Raw genomic sequence first — 18,042 nt, 5'->3', positions numbered from 1 at the left:
AGAAATCAACAGAGGTTTGATAGATGACTTGGACGACCTCTCAGGTTTAAGGGGCGACGACTGCGTCTCAGCACATCGTTTCCTGTTGAAAAGTTTCAAATGAGCAGTTTCACTGTTGGCAACACAACTGTGAAGTGGTGAAGTGTGTGTTTAGTCGGTGGCTTCTGTTGTTCATAACAACTGGGAAAGAGAGTGGAGAAAACAAAGCTCACTCAGTGTCTCACAAAAGCTGCTGTTGTTATGCAGCTAAAGTGATATATCGACATGGTAAAAAAAAGAAAAACATGTTTATATGACATTATGGTATAATATCATACACAGCCCCGAACACCAGTGTGACGCACTTACATTCATCTGTTATTGCATCATACACATTACACAGTATATGAGCTTTTTGTGTTGCTTAAAACTTGAGCTTCAACGCTGTGTTTATCAATCGGTCGTTAGGGGCAGCGCTGAATCATTTAGACCATTAACAGAATTTAAATGATCAGCTATGATGATAATTTATTATATCAGGAAATTCCAAGTAAAATTGCACATGTTTTTTCTAGTCTCAGCTTCTCGAATGGAACAATTTGCTGTAATTGAGACAAAATTAGCAAAACAAAGACGTTACTGTGGCCTCCTATGAATCTGTTAATGCCCCTTTTCACTATATCAATAAACTAAACAATTGGTATCAGTCCTCATTACAACACAGAGAGGCAGTTATTATGGGAATTAAAGATCTGTAAGCAACATTTAACACATCGGGGGAGCACTTCACTAATGATTTAATGAGATGAGGAGTTTGTTTATATCGCTGCAGTGTCAGAACAATTGAGTTTGGTAAATGAAAAGAATATTAATTAGCAGTAATGCTGATTATCAGTTTATTGTATCAGTAGAAATGGCAAATATTGTGGTTCCAGCTTTTTTAAATGGGACAATTTGCTGTTACTCAGACAAAATAAGCAACATAAAGATACCACTGTAGCGTCTTATGAAAATGCAAATACCCATTTTCACTATTGCTTTAACATTTAGTTGCAGTCCTCGTTAAAACACGCTAATGCATCAATATCGTATTCACTCCCTGTCTGCACAATTCTTTATCTAAAAACATCAGCTATTTGCAGCCTTGAGTGCAGCTTTGGTTTTGATGACCTGTAGCAGGTCCACAGCCGCCTGCATGCCAGAAAAGAGCCCCTGTAATTGAGTTTGGCAGCAGTGTGTTCAGGGATTATGTCTCAGTTACACACTGAGTACACATCAGCCTGCATGCAAAAGAGCCCTGTATGGATTCATGTTCAATAAGCACTTTATTTTTGAAGCCTCTTCGCTCAATGACACATTTCAAATCTATTCCTATTGAAAACTGAAATTAAGTGTAGAATATGAGTCCGGTATCTGTTGATCTGTGCCTCCTCACAATTCGGCTCGGCTTGAATGTAAATCTTTCACACGGAGAAGATGAATGGATCGAGTGGCTGTTTTTAATTTATTTCAGTACAACGGAGGAGATTCAGCGAGCGAACGTACAGAAACTCGCACTCAAAGGTCATTTTGTATCCTGATCCTTTCAAATCAACCGGCTCAATCCAATTTCACTCTCACAGGCTTCTCCTTATGTTCTGTCTCATTCCCACAATCTTACTTTCTTACTTTTATCTTTAGTAATTTTGCTCTCGCTCTCGCTTCACTTCACTTCTTTTTAAAAAAAAATTCTATTTAAGACTCACGTTTCGCCCCGACATGAATTTCGGTCTTTGAACAATTCTTTTAATACTACAACGCTCAGTATTTCTAATCTGGACCTCTAACACAGCAGAGATCTGACTCCTCTGACCTGAGCTCTGCACTGATAACACTCACTAAGCCGTCTGCTGTAAAACAAAGCACATTGTAGACCAGTGCAGCTCTTTAAACAGACACCTGACTTTGGCCGTGTAGGCGCAGCCTCGACTGGTTTCAGCAGCACAGACCACTGTCTCTCGCACATGATACTTCAGGCTGTGTAGACTATACATACAGTGTATCTATGCTGCGTTCATTCAAGTCTTTGTGTCTTTGTGACCTTTATCGTGGCCACCATGAAGAAAACTGCAGAGTCAGTGCATCATCCAACGTCTTTTGTTCTTGTCCCTTTCAGGTGAGAATTGGATTCGAGGTTGTGATGTTGATGTGAATGTGAATTTCTGTTCCAGGTTGAAGATCTACGTGCACGCTCCAAGCGATAACGTGAAGGTCTTCATGAAGGCCGAGGGGAGAAAGGCGAACTCTGTGAGGTGAGGTTCTGCTCTCTCTCCACTCTTCATCACCACCTTGTTTCACAATGTGAATTATGGGATGTTTTCTTGGTTGATGTAGGACGTGTAGATTTAGAGTTTCCCCACTACAGAAGATCATTTATACATTTTATTTCCAAGGTTTTCCCAAAATATCAGGAGAATGGTCTTGAGATCTCAGCAACATTACACAATAGTCTATATCAGTGATTCTCAAAGTGGGGTCCGGGGACCCCCAGGGGTCCTTGAGAGGGTCCAAGGGGGTCCCCAACTTTTTCTTGAGATTTTAAAAACATTTCTAGAACTTTTTTTTTAGACATTCTTAACCACTCCTTTCTAGATTTTTAAAAAATATTTTTTTGGAGAAATTAGTAATATTTTTTATTTTATTTTTTTTTAATTTGACCACTTTTTCTAGAATTTTTTTTAACTTTCTTTTTCTTTTGAGAAATTTTTCCACTTTTTTTTTAGACATTTTTTAAAGTTATTTTTTGTTTTCTTTTTTTTCTCAGAAAATTCTCTACAGTATTTCCAAAAATTCACGCCATTGGCCCTAATTTGAATGTACACTGACTAAAAAGGTCATGTTCTTTATTGTCAGAACAAATATTTGTGTATTTCTGATGTTCGCTTCAAAATTTTGTCAAATGGGGGTCCGTGGTCTAATTTGGTCAATTTAGGGGTCCTTGTCGATGTAAAAAAGTTTGAGAACCACTGGTCTATATAAACCCCATTCAGAGTAAACTCACTGTGGTTACATGTTGTGTTGTCAACCACCTGAGTGCCCCATTAGAGTTCCCTCATGATGCCTCACTTGGTTGCTCATACTGAGTCGTTACACAATTCTTAGTTGTGGTGTAATTATGTGTCAAGCAACAGGAATCAGGTCGTGAAGGACTGACTTCCAGGTAATTAAAAGGAGACGGAACAATAAAACAAACTGGTAAAACAAAACACTTTCATGAGAAATGCTCAGTTTCAACAAGAAGTAAAAGATGTTGTATTATAGTCCCGTGTGTCAGCATCCGCTCGTTACCTTGACATCCTGAGGCGTCCGGCTGTTCAATCAGACCTGTCAGTCATGACTGATTTCATCAGCGTGTGTGTGTGTGTGTGTGTGTGTGTGTGTGTGTGTGAAATCAAGCATAATGTGTCTCATCAACATGACACAGCTCACTCGTAAACTCCTCTGAGGCTGCACAGAGTTTGTGAAACGAAGCCTGAAGGAGTTTTAACATTGAGAAATGGCACCGATCAGGAAGATGCTGCTGGAACTTTTATCTCTGTACCTGCTTCCTCACTCTCTCTCTCTCTCTCTCTCTCTCACTCTCACTCATTCACTCACTCACTCACTCACTCACTCTCTAACTCATTCACTTGCTCACTGGCTCACTCATTCTCTCTCTTCCGCACTCTCACACTCACTTGCTGACTCACTCTCACTTTCTCTCACTCACTTTCTCTTTCTCTCTCTATCTCTCTCAATCTCACTCACTCGCTCACTCACTTACTTTCTCTTTCCTATCTCTCTCTCTATCTCACTCACTTGTTCATCCTCTCACTCTCTCTCTCTTTCATCCTCTCCCTCACTAACTTGCTCACACACTCTCACACCCATTCACTTAAATAACTTTTTTTCTGAAGTTAAGTGAATTCACTCACTCACTCACTCACTCACTCACTCACTCACTCACTCACTCACTTGCCCTCTCTCTCGCTCTCTCTCTCTTTCGTTCACACCCCTTCACTTCAGTTTTTTCCAATCCTTTGGCCGACCTCCATTTCCACTTAGTCACAGAGTGAATGATGTTGTTCGGTGCTCATAATCGTCACACTCCCCCGGCCTGCGTGAAACGTCACGAAACCTCCCATCCTTCATTTTTGTTACACACACACACACACACGCTGCTTTTGTTTTGCCCGGTGGGCTGGGCCGCACGCACCGCCTAAGCAGATAAATTACATTTCATGGCAGCATATAGAGAGGAATTACTGAGAGATGAGTGTAGAGGTGTGACAGCCAAGATTTAACATTAACTGTCAGGCTGTCACCTGTAGCCCTTTTATGAATGTAATGAATGATGCCACATATCTTCACAATGCCAGCTTTATTACGTGCAAATTACAAGGTGTTGTAAAAAGCGGTATAATCACAGATTAATAATAGAATTACCCTCATGAGGTCGTAAAGTTCCTCCAAATTATTAAATTTATGTATACATTACATTTTTTACTGTCTAAATTAACTAATTACGATAAGAAACGTCATTAACTACCACATTAAAGCACCTAATGGTGTTTAAGCGTGAGTTTCTCCCTCTCCATGTTGAAACGCATGTGTGGACTGAATAATAATGTTACATAAGTGTGAGCCACATGAACAGTGTTTGTGAACGCTTCATAAACTTGGGGTTTTTCTCCACGTGTAGCCCTACTCCATCACTGGTGGTGGTGGTAGGTATACTCTACTCTGTACTGCAGGCATGTGTCTGTGTGTGTGCAGATGTTTCATGATTTTAGCACATGCCTCAGAGCTCATAGGAGGAAGTCAACCAGAGCTACGGTACAGCACATGCACAAAATGTTCAGACCCCTTCACCGTTCCACGTGCTGTGAATTTATGTTGCGGTGCGGCCTTATGCTAAAATCATTAAAACTATTTTTACCTCTCATCCGTCTTCACTCAATGCCACATGACAAAGCATAAACAGAAATGCAGGCATTTTTCTGCATTTATAGAAAGGGAAAAGCAGAAAATCGGTGTTCAGAGACTCTTCACTATGATACTTTTATCATCATTGACGTGTTTCTTCACCTTGACGGGAGTCCACCTGTGGTTAATACCACTGACTGGAGCCATGAGGTGTAAGGGATAGCCTACAGAGCTGAGACACTGGATCGTGTCAACACACAGATGTGGGAGAGAGCACAGTGTCTGGAACAACCAGGACACCTCATGCCGGCTGCTCGGCCAAACATTATAGTGAGCAATGGCCTTGGGCTGCAGCATCACTGTAGCATCACTGCAGCATTACACCCGTCTGGGCTTCATGGCAGAGTGGGTTTGAGGAGCGGGAACAAGACGACTGGTCAGGGGTCAGCAGGGACGGAAAGCTGCTCTCAGGGGGAAATGTACTCTACATCACAACTGAAGCTTAAGCAGCTGCCAATCAGATTAACGGCACAAACAAATACAAAAAAGACAGGAGAAGCAATATGAAGTGAGAAGTGAACAGAAACAATTTCTGAATCAAATATTATAATATAAATGTTCTTAGAAACCTGTCAGAACCTCTGTTGTTATGACTTCTTCTATCGTTTGTTACAGATCCTGCTTTAAAACAGGACCAGACACCTTTTTGTTACAGTTTAGCTTCTTGTGTAATATTGTATGAGCCTTCGGGTTTTGTTTAATGTTACTTTCATCTCTGTTGAGACGAATATATGCGTAAGTGTAGAGCCAGAGTTTTGCGTGTCTACTTCCCCTTCTCCCCAGTTTTGTAGCTCGAGGCCTCTCGGTGTGTCAGGAAACACTCTCATCAAGGTGGCTTTTCCTGGGAATGTTTGGATGAATGAGTCACAATGGTTGTTATCATCCACATGAAAGTGTTACCAATTTTCCCCTGAAATAATTTGTAAGAGACTCACAACAGTTATTAACCTGATACAGATACAGTCGGTTATTTAGTCAGACAAGTGGAGAAAGCATGTTTTGACTGTGTCTGTGGTAATGAGTAATGCAGTGGAATAAATCTTCCTCTCGATCCCACTTTCTCTCTCTGCAACCCTTTCCTATCATAATATAACACATTTAAGTATGGGCTTCATGTAATCACAGTCTGCTCAGTTTGTAATTCAACTCTTGGTTAAGTGTTTACTGTCAAATCTGCGTTAAAGGGGAACTATGCAATTCTGGTCACTTCTCCGCCGTTTTGCTAACCCTCCTCCTGACCATGTGCATTTGTTTTTCAATGAAGCTGGCAAGAAAGCATTCAATAGAGCGGTACATAATGTTATATATCATATACGATATGACAACGTGTATATTTGTGTGGTCTTATCTGTCATAAACAAGAGATTATGGGTTATGGGGCGTGTTTGTGTTGCGGTGCGGCCGAGACGAGAGCTGGGACACCGGGTTGGAGGCTCTGATCTTGCAAGGTCGGTTTTCGGCCAAGAGACACTACAAGGAAGGCAGAGAGCCTCCATTCTCCTTTGTATCAAGTTACAAGTAATTCATTAAACCATCACAATTACTCTGAAGCTGTTTAATTAAGGTAAAACTGTACCTTTTTAAAGGGGCCACAGCGGTGGGTAATGTTTACAAGACATTACAGATAACAGGGCGTGTTTGCGTCGTAGATAGGGGTGGGCTAAAATATCGATATGGCGATATATCGCGATACTTTATCCCGCGATACGATATCGATATTCAATATTTAAATATCGATATTTTTTTTTCAAGAAAAAAAAAAATTTTTTTTTTTTTTTTGAAAAATTAAGCGTAGCGTTAGTTCTGGCAGGCCATGACGTCAAGCTCTTAATCAGCACAGCGTAACTGTCTTCACCATTGCAGATCAGCTGATGGCTCAGCTGACTCCCCTATTGGGGAACTGCATTCAGGGCGCGCTATTTAAACTGCTCTAGCCCGACGTCACCTCCCTTGCTGCTGCTGCTTCCTCTGCCGGCTTTTTTGCAACCCACCTCCGCCCCAGCTCCTCCTGTCATTGTATCTTGTTGGTTGCTCTGCTCTGTCTGGGTTTTCTTTGCTGCACAGTGTGCAGTACACTTTATTTTACTTGTTTTTTCTTGATTCTTGACTTGTAATTCATGTGAAATGGATTCAGTGCAATTAATAAATTCTGAATTTCTTCAGTGACACAGATATCGTGATGTATCGTGGATGAAATTTCTTGCAATATATCGATAATCGCAGAATCGCTGTACCGTGATATTATCGTTATCGTGGGTAAAATATCGTGATAGTATCGTATCGTGGGGTACCTAGTGATACCCAGCCCTAGTCGTAGTGCCATGAAGCAGTCTATGTTTCTCACGAGACGACATCTGGGACACCGGGTCGGAGGCACTGATCTTGACAGGTTGGTTTTTAGAGACACTAGGAGGAATGCAGAGAGCCTCCATTCTCCCTGTAACAGGTCATATAAACCATCACAATTACTCCAAAGCTGTTTGATTAAGGTAAAAATCTTGCATAGTTCCCCTTTAAGGGTGGTTGAATGGAAGTAGGACAAAATTAGGATGCCTGGCCAAAGGGGAGAATTAACTAAGGTTAACTGGTACAGTTGCATAACAAGACCGTGGCCAAAGTAATGCTCCAGTAAGAAGAGAGGCCTGTTAAGGCCGAGGTCACATCCAATTCTACGGGTCCTGAACAGGGTCAATCCACAAAGAGGCCTGCACTTGTTGGATAATGCTGTCTTTAAAAGGCAAACCCCCTAATTTTGAACAGTATCATTACTGTTATGAAGTCATGGATAACGGTAGTCATGGTTACCCAAGGGGCTGTTCGCCAAGTCTAACACAAAGGGTATGACTGCATTATTTACTGTTGAGTGTCTACGGGAATATCAACCAAGTCGAATAATGGAGCTCTTGTGCTAAACTAAACGTTGATGTATGACCAGTCAACATCCTCTTACTGGAAATAAGACAGAATGTGCATCAAGGGAGCCATTCAGACCCTTCTGGGTGTTTGTTTGTGTTATTTCTTAATGTTTGTTTTTATTCAATCCACCACTGAGATCCAGAGGATGCCCTCTTCCCCCCCTTTTCCCTTACCTCTTCTTTTCCTCTCACTGCAGTGTTTTACATTTGCCGCCAAAAAAAAGGAAACCACTGTTTGTGCATTCTGTTTTTTTAAACCAACTTCTTGGACCCAGAAAACACCGATCTTTCTGTCCTGCCCCAGCAGTGCTCTCTCTCTCACATATTTGTGGCAAAAAAAAACCCTCCTTAGCCTTCCTGAGCCTGTCGATCCGCTCTCCCTCAGCTTTCCCTAGAGCGACATTTGTTTCTGTGAGGCAGATGCTCGCTCAAGTCAATGCTGGACTGGTTTCGGGTATTGTTACTAAAATAGCAAGGCATGGACAGCCACAGGTGATGTTGTATAATTGTTCAAAGTCACACTATTGTAATTAGCCGATGACAAAGACGCCTGATCATTGTGAGTGAGATCAGCCAATAGCGATCATTTTTTTTGGCCTGCGGGGCAGATGGGGAGCGTTACATCACTCAGTCACTTTCACTTTATCAGAGTTCCACATGGCCGACATGTTTTTGTTTTGGTGGCCTGGCATGCGCCGGTGCAGTTAACGAGGTGGGAGGTGGCGGCGCACAGCACAGCACAGCACACAGCGCTCCTCTGAGCTGCAGCCACCAAAGGTGATCGGGTTTAAGGTGATCGGTGACTAGGAGCATTAATTCCAATCTACTGATAACGTATTTGTAATGAAAATCATCTGATAATGATCAGCAGGTGATCAATCAGAGCATCCGTTGCGTTAATCTTTCTGCCTGTATAAATTAATGATCATCCTGGTTTAATTAATTAGAGGTCGAGTTATTTGCAAAACAAACTAGTTCAGGTGTGATCACACAAGTTTTAAGTTGCGGTGTTTGATGGCTGGATGGAAACGATGCCATCAGAAAGTGGACATGGTATGGTCTCCCCCAGCACCCCAAATATTCTGTACCATAAATGCACTGCAATACTTACACCACCGTTGTCCTGTAACAACTTTGTAAACGTCTGTGTTCGCAATATCCAGTTAATTTTCGATGTGCCATTTAACTTGCTGCACTTTTTATTTGTAGACTATGATTGATGATGTGCTTCTGCTCCTGGATCACTGCAGCAGAGCTCTGAGCTTTCCAGAGGCCAGAAGAACACAGAGGGAAACTGAACAGTCGCTGTGCCCAAAATACAAAAGCATAGTTTGTGCACTTTGCTGAATGTGATCACATGTAGTATACAAAACGTTCACCATTGTTGGAACCACTTCGTTCAGCATAAACAAACAGCACAAAGTTATAGTGGCTTGTTATATTACAATTATCAACATTGCACTTAAACATAATTTAACATTTATCTGTAAATACATCTAATATATTGTGTGTATTTTGGTGATTAGGGCCTGTTGTTCACTTCCTGTTGGTCAGGGTTTAAAGCAGAGTTTGGAAAATACAGTCTTTGTGTTCTGATGGACGATGGATCCAACAGGCACAAGTGGAGATCAATACCATTAATGTCCATATTTCTCTTTCCAGTGAAATTAATGAGTAATGGTCTTCAGTCTGTTACATTGGTGCATTTCTATTATATACTATATGCTACTTGGATGAATGGCTTTTAGATCATAGCAACAATCAAGAGCTGAAGACCAGGATTGTAAGTTTTTGTATTTTAATGTGAATTATTTGTAATGAATTGCAATGACAGTGGAACATTTTCACATAGTCCTGTATGTCCATACTGTACGCCTGGCTCAGACATCTCAGAAATCTGCAGAACACACTCATCCTACATCAATTTGGGATTTTTATTCATTTCAAATTTGGCATCAGGAGCAAACACATCTTTCATTGTCTGATTTATACATTTTCAACCTTCATAAATGAGACCCTAATCAGTCCTAATTACAGACATAATGTAACACTGAAGACCAAGCACTGGCAACAAAAAACAAAAAAAAAATGCTGACATAAAAGATTATTAGGACGCCATGGAAACCTTCTGCTGCCAGCAGCATCCAAAGTGTCCAAGTTAAACATGAACCCAAACGGACATTTTTCACACACAAAATATTACAGTTACAAAATAATATTGGCATCATCTAGTGGAAAGCTATGTACTTTATATAGGTAATTTTCTGCTGGATTGTCTCAGCAGTGTTATTTGTTATCACAATAATGTCAATACAATATCAAATATATTTAAAGTGTGTCCGTTCTGCAGCCACATTCCTGCTGATGGGTCTCAGCGGTGCAGGAGGAAACAATAGGAACCTCCCTGAAGAGAACATCAGTTTTGTCCTCTGTTCTGTTCATTCACTAGAACAGTATATAGAGACCAGATGTGTTCGTGTTCTTGGCTGAGCCATCCAGCCGTGTTTCTAGAAATGGCCAGAGCTTTAACAATCCCATCCACACCACAGGGGAGCCACAATCTGCTCTGCCATCTTCCCCAGCTTTCTCTGTTGTTTACAGGCCCTTATGTTTTTAGTTTAGCTTGTGTATTCGCAAAAAATAAAAAACATCCGTGAACATTTGTTTATTACAAGTTAGACATAAAAACAAATGAAATGGAAACAGCATTTGTTGGGTATGCACATTGCGGAGGGATGCAGTCCTTTTTAGATATCCTGTTTTTATTACATAACCGATTTTCACTGATTAACCTTTGACCCTGTTTTTGGCACCTTTTTCTTGCTACCCTCCCACCCATGTGTCACACACTGCATGTGTTTTAACATTGGCCGTGTTTAATCTCCTAATGTGGACCGACAGAAATACCCTGCAGCCATTTGTTGTTCTGCGGTAAGGAGTTTCCAGTGTGTCGTAAGACCCACAAACTAACTATCCCTCCTGTCTTTTATCCTGTCATGCAGGAAGTGCCGACATGTACTGCCGCGTATTTGTGGGATCATGTGAAATGATTTGAGCCCACCAGACTGTTTCAGGAGGGCAGGCCTGTTGGAAGCAAGCCCTCCAGTAAGGACCTGTAAATGTCACATCACTGCAGAGAAAGCTTCCATTGGCTTGGGGAGTGGGTGTCTACCTGGGCGGTTCTCGGTCGACTTGTGCTTTTAGCAAAAACAAACAATGGCCCAGTGATCTTCAGTGTGTCAGGGCTTTGACATGTGGCGGGGACGCTGCCAGTTGCTGCCTATATCCAAAATATATGATGCCTTGCATTTTGGCGATGACAGCCTAAGCTGGGTGGTTCTGGATCGGTCGAGTCGAGAGGTAACCCGTGTCTCCCAAGAATCCTGTTAACTATTTAGTGATTTATGACCGTCCCTAATGCATGACAGGACTACTTAGAGACAAGACTGGACTGATGTCATCTCGTACAAAGAGCTAAGGGAGGGGTAAGACAGAGGATTCATGCGCCCGTGAGTGATGCTGTTGATCCTCGGCAAAGTCAGTTTCCATCTCTGGAGACGAACACCAAGCGGGATCGTCACTTTTGCCAAGCCATGACTCAAATCTCTATCAATCCTTAAAAGATTTTCAGCCATCAACATGCCACAGGCAGCTGGAAATAAAAAGCTGCAGTTTAAGAGGCCTTTTCTTTTTTCTTTTCTTTTTTTTGCACCATCCTCTGTGCTACCAAGCATCTGAAAGCTTGATTGCACCCACAATAAGTCAGATTTCACATCATTTACTTAGCATGCTGCAGTTGCCGTATCTTGTCATCACCTCTTTGTCTTCCTTTGTCCATCACTTTTATTTGAAATAGGTACCATGAGCTGGACATTCAGAAGAGCCTGAGGGACAACCTCAGCTACAAGACACTGATCGAGTTCCCTGTGCTGCATGTTATACTGCGAGAACATTGGAGGGAATATCCATTAAAAGGACCAGGTAAAGAAACCCTTATCTAATTTTCAATTTTTTTCCTCCTCCTATTATTCATTATTATCTTTCTTAAAGGGATAGTTCAACATTTTGGCAAATTGGCCCACTGCCATAATCCCTGTAGCCTTAGGAGTTGGTTTGTTACCTTTTAATTGTTGGTTTCGAGATAAATTCATGCAAAACCGCTGATGTGCGCTCCCGTCTGGGGCAGTTTTTCGGCAAGCAGTCTCTGCATTTACCTTGTTTTGGAGTTGTTGGATTGTGTATTTGACGAGTTTGATGAGGGAAACCAAGAAATCCCATTAGCCTCCTTAGCGTAGCTCTAAGCAGCTTGCAGCTCTTCTCCGCCGTTCTAAAATTAGCTTGCACCGACAATTAAAGGTAACAAACTTACTGCTATGACTATAGGGATTATGGCAATGGGCCAGTTTGCCAAAATGTTGAACTATCCCTTTAAGTATTTGATGTTGACAATTTTCAGTTTTTTTCTTTCCTCTGTACTTTCCACTTTGCTATATTAACACTCCAAATTCCCCAACTGTAAGACTAATAAAAGAAAATCTTCTTCTTCTTCATAACTTTTGCACCAACACTCACCCACTGCTGCTTTATTAACAATATTAATGTTTTCATCTCCATATTCTGCTCAACGTGTCCCTTTCCATGTTTCTCCTTTGCTCTCTGTATCTAAACAATCACGTGGATCAACTGTATGATGTGAGTCACACTTCTGTACAGCTCCACAACAGTCCACTAACCCTCTCCACTTATATTGGCGCCGATTCCAGCAGCATTGTATCATGTCCTGGTTTCTCCAGCTGAGACTCTAAGAGTCCCTGTTCCTGTATTTTTCACTATGGCAACACGCTACCCCAACGGAAATGAGTGTGCTCTGCACAGCATCATGCACACCAAGTTAACCTCAGCAGCGAGCATTTCCAGAGAGAGGATCAAACATGGCTTACTGCTGAACAGTGACCTCAGGAGTTGTGAAATGACATCAGATGAAACAGCAGGATGTCAGCCTGCGTCTTCTCTCACCTGTTTGTCAGTCACATGTTTATATACAGTTTGTTTGTTTCTGCTCAGATGTGGCCAAACACTGTGTATCTCAGTAGGGTGAGTCTGGTCACAAAAGACCACACTAACCCAGTATCATTAAGCTGTCAGAGGAGGGAGGCTGAATGACGAATAGGGTAATTTTAGTACGTGTGTGTACGTGTGTGTGTGCATGCGTGTGTTTTCAGTGATAAGGCTCCGGTGCCACACTGTTTTGCTATAATGTTAGCCACAGAAACATCCTGATAATTGCACATGCCATAGCCTGGGAAGCTTGGCAGGAAGCGATAACAAGCAATAGGACACAGCGGCAGCGGCATATTCAGTAAGGATAAAGCAATGTTGAGCGGCACGCAGCTGCTCGCTGCTCTCTGGCTTCAGCTGCACTCAGCCAGTCAAGGCTGACAGTACTTACGGCCTCATTGACCCTCAGCCATCAGCGCTGTGATAACAGTTTTATCTCGCTATTGTTTGTGTCAGATTGTTAAATGACCTTTTAATGTCATGTTCCCAAGTGTAGCTGTTCCTTAGTAGAGTTAAGAGAAGGTTAGCCTCATTAATAAAAAACAAAACACAGCCACTATGTGTTCACGGCATTTGATCTGTGCAATATTTCTCTTTAAGAGTAAGCAGTGAGGTGCCAGTGCTGTTGGTGCCAAACAAACTTAATATCTAGTCAGCAGGGACCCTTTATGTTGTTTGTGAGAGTGTTCAGAAGAGGGTGAGAGTGACCAATGGTGGAAGAAGCTGAACCACAATGAGATCAGCTTCTTAACTCATTGAGTGCCAACCACGTAATTTCTCGTTTTTCGTTCCCATGCGTTGAGTGCCAAAAACGAAATTTTTCGTTTTTTGCTTTTTTTTTAAATTATGAAAATAGACACTTTAATACACATTATATGTAAATTTGGGGACTCTACGACGAGGAGAACTGAAATAGATGACGATCAAAGTCACATGACAGCTCATGATCTGGAAGTTTTTATCATAACTCAGCTTCTGCAAACGGAGTTCTGCATGCAGATGCAGCGCAGCTGCTCCGCTGCTGCTCTGCTCTCACCCGCGAGGCTGCAGCAGCTGGGAGCTGAACCAGGAAGCTCTCAGCCCACTGTCCCGCCCGGTCTTCATCTGGAGCAACACCGTGTCCTCCCCAAAGTCCTCCCGCGGTAAAATCTGATGGTCTCTGGGTCAAAGCAGACCGGCACCACCGACCCGTACCACAGAAGGACCACGACCACCGGCGGGACCGGTGTTCGCGAGCCGCTGTGGCCGGCAGAGCCTCACGTTCCGCGGCGAGAGGCTGTGACACGGCACGGTGCGTCTGTGTTATTGCTGTTTAGTGGCGCCCCCCCCGCCCCCGATGGTGGTTTTGTGAATAGAACAACAATTGTTGTGTATATTTATCTTATACGAGCCCTTTGATCCAGAAATGCGAGTGTGAGAAGAGCGACAGGCACAAACAGCGCACCTTTCATAAAAGACGCTCTATCTCCTTTTCTAGAAAAAAAGGAGGGATTTTGGTGAAACCCAGCCATGTTTAGCTTGACTTTTCTCAGGAACGGAGGCACGTAGAAACAAACGGTTTGTGGCCATTTGAAGGATAAAGTTAAACCTTTCAAATGAGCCACAGTATGTGTTGGTGGCAATAATATAGAATACACTATGGCTCTAAAATAAAAAGTCAAATATGGTCTAATTTGCCGGTACACTTGACTAAAACTTTGGAAAGGAGCGCGGCACTCAATGAGTTAAGAGTGAAAACTTGACGTGTCAGTCATATTTAAAGGTGGTAGACGTACAGATTAAGTGTTTCCTTGAATATAGAGGAGGACATACTGTAAACCAATAGTGCGAAACCCTGCGCTAGATACACAAGATTTATTGACAGGCCTTATACAACACAAATGAATCAGAGTTTGAAATCCGTTCTAGTGCTGTGAAAAGTTTAATAGCATCAGTTCATCAACATTGGACTAAAGCAGCTCTATATTTTTTATTTACGGCGAGTTGAGCACCTCCATCTGGAACTGCACCTCTTCAGTTATATATGTGATGCGGTCCTCTAAGTAATGGTCTCTGCCAAAAGTCTTGGTGGTTAATTGGAGACGAGTGTAGAGGTTTAATTGCGTCTCACATTTCAGCGCGAAGAAGAAAATGTGAATTACATCAATCGTTCATGTTATATCCTCAGCTGGACAATGTTTTTTAGGCTATAGTGAAAATGTGGCGGCCAAGCTGTCTGACGTTTAAATTGAATTTCAAGGAGATGCGTTCATGCACATCATTACAAGCGTTTCATGATTCACCAGACTGTGGGGACATCGTATTGTGGTGTAATTGCTTATAATTCACTATTATCATTTATTCTGCTGCCTGTCTTTCATACACGTCCACCCTACTTCATTGCATAACTAACTGCTTGGCTTTGTGCCGCATGCTGGAAACCATGGAGCTTAAAGGGATAGTTCAACATTTTGGCAAATTGGCCCATTGCCATAATCGCTATAGTCATAGCAGTAGGTTCATTACCTTTAATTGTAGGTGTAAGCTATTTTCAGTACGGCGGAGCGCAGCAGCTGGCTGCTCAGAGCTACGCTATGGAGGCTAAGGGAATTTCTTGGTTTCCCTCATTAAACTCATCAAATTCAACATCCCAAAACTCCACAGCGCTGTTGTAGACAAGTTGTGACCTGCACAACCACCACGCTATGAGATAATGCTGAAAAACTGTCCCTGAACGCAACGCGCATCAGCGGTTTTGTATGAATTTACCTCGAAAACGGCTCCGTTTCGTATCGTTCCGTCATTATCTCATAGCGTGGTGGTTGTGCAGCTCACAACTTGTCTACAAAAGCGCTGTGGAGTTTTGGGATTTTGTATTTGATGAGTTTAATGAGGGAAACCAAGAAATTCCATTAGCCTCCATAGCGTAGCTCTGAGCAGCCAGCTGCTGCGCTCCGCTGTACTAAAAATAGCTTACACCTACAATTAAAGGTAACGAACCTACTGCTATGACTATAGCAATTATGGCAATGGGCCAATTTGCCAAAATGTTGAACTATCCCTTTAAACATGGCGTCATTATTCCCAAACTATCAGCACTGACCCTTCACTTTCTCAACATTTCTGCTCAAGCATGACCTCCGCCGTGCCTAACCATCACCATGGAAATGATCACTCTGATCGACCGTGTGTATGTTTGAACATGTAAGAATTTCTCTGTTGTGTCAGCCGTGTTTAATCATGTTGTACACAAATGGGGTCATATTGTTTCAGCTGAGCCTGCGTCAGCCCGGAGTAGTGTTGCAACAAAGAACGGAGGGGTGGACCGGGAGAGGGAGGATCTGACCCAAGTTACACCATCCCTGCAAGGGTCCCGCACCACAGGCGGAACCAACATCTGGACGGAAACCCCGGAGACCAGCCCTGAAACTGAACCACCACAGGAGAAAAGGGCCAAGAGAGAATCGGCAGAGAAAGAGTTAGAAGAGGGAGAGATTTCAGACAGTAGTGAAGAGGATACAGAGGATGAGGAGGGAGAAGCTGAAGAAAATACTCCACACGATAATGACTGCGCTGATGCCAAGGGCCCTGCTAATGACTCGCAGGTGATGGAGGATGAACTAGGAGCCAGGGTGGACGATAATGTCAATGGTGGCATTAATAAAGACAGTGACCGCGGTAGGGATCAGTGTGTAAATGAGGACATCACTGGTCCCTCTGATGATAATTCAGCTGCCACAGCGAGCGCCGAGGTCAGCGCGACTAAAGAGGATGCTCTGAAATAGTCGAGGCCTGTTCGTAACCATCACTGTCGAGATGAGAATGAATCAGCTGAAGCTGCTGACAGCTGTGGATGGGAATGATAATACCCAGATGTTCAGGATGACATGAGTGAGGAGGCAGGCGTGTCTGACAGGAAGTCATCGCTCTTACGACTGAATACAGTGTGTTCAGTCCTTTTTATACAGATTCTTGTAAGTGACAAGAACAGTGGTTTATTAAATGTATCATTGTGAATACAAAGTATAATTTTATTGTTAATCATTTAAGTTCAACTGTATTGAAAATACTTTCTTAAATAAAGACTCTTTTTTTTGGAAATCTTTGTCTGGGGATTTGTTTTTACATTGTTGGACATTGGTGGAGGATGCTGAGATGAGTATTACACCAAGCAAAAGGACAATATCAAAGCTCACACTCTCTGCTTTGAAACTGCTGAAGATCTATTTATTTGCTGTTCTGGTGCTTTCAGTCGTCTTTGTCCAGCTACATCCATTCATAAAGATCTTATGGTGTGATTGAAACCACCTCCAGTCTGTACAATAAATTGCTCTGTCAACTCCTGTTCCCATGGGGATCCCTAAAGTGCTTCAAAAGAAGGAAATGATTCACTGACTACTGGGAGAACTGCTGCTTATAAAAACCATGTAATGTGATTGAATGCTTCAGAGCTAACAAATGACCTTGAGGTGAGATCTTTTTTAATTTTAAATTTCTTTTTTTTTTTTTTTTTATCAAGCTCAATTTTTAAAAGAGAAGTCTCAACACATTATTCTTAGAAGTGCATGTCTATGTGTTGGACGCTCATGAGGTAATGTGTCCCTTTGTTGACTATTTGTTTTAATTAAAGGTCCCAGGGAAACCAGACCCCTCTGTCAGCATCAGTACGACCATTAGTCTCGTTTTTCCATCGGCTAGTAAAAATTAAAAGTTGTTGACGTGCTCATTTTTCCCTGACACCTCTGGGGTCTCCCTGTGTGAATGTTTTTACGCATGTGGCGCTTTTACACGCCGTCATCTTACCTAATGCTAGTTTATTACGACAACAGAGCACCAGTAATAACTGACAGTACGGCCCATTGGAGGGGCCTGTGTTTATAGATGTGTTTTTATAACCCCTGCTCACCTCTTTTGGATGTTAACCCCTACGGACGGGGCCGTCTTTGATGTCTGGACTGTGATGACGCATTTTCCACCCTACTGCAGTCGGGGGCAATGATCTCACATCTGACTGCGCATCCCTCTCTCAGGGAGGACGCACTCATTTGTTAAATGTTTAAATTTTGCCAACACTTTAGACCATGCTCATTTAATATTTAACTGCACC

At 42.3% G+C, this 18,042-nt stretch overlaps 1 protein-coding gene across 1 annotated transcript in view; it reads left to right on the top strand.

Moving 5' to 3' along the window:
* Nucleotides 1-17,036, top strand: part of znhit6 (zinc finger HIT-type containing 6) — a 36,846-nt gene extending 19,810 nt beyond the window's left edge. The window contains exons 8-10 of the mRNA XM_085774955.1: nucleotides 2,190-2,270; nucleotides 11,755-11,879; nucleotides 16,209-17,036. Of these exons, the coding sequence (XP_085631081.1) occupies nucleotides 2,190-2,270; nucleotides 11,755-11,879; nucleotides 16,209-16,720 (718 nt within the window). The 3' untranslated portion in view covers nucleotides 16,721-17,036. The remainder of the gene's footprint in view (nucleotides 1-2,189; nucleotides 2,271-11,754; nucleotides 11,880-16,208) is intronic.
* The last annotated feature ends 1,006 nt before the right edge of the window (nucleotides 17,037-18,042 follow it).

This window comes from Trachurus japonicus, chromosome 4 (assembly GCF_045865225.1).
Source record: "Trachurus japonicus isolate A0001 chromosome 4, Traja_1.0".
NCBI lineage: Eukaryota > Metazoa > Chordata > Actinopteri > Carangiformes > Carangidae > Trachurus > Trachurus japonicus.
Note: the sequence above shows the minus strand (reverse complement) of the source record. Positions and strands in the feature narration are given on the sequence as shown.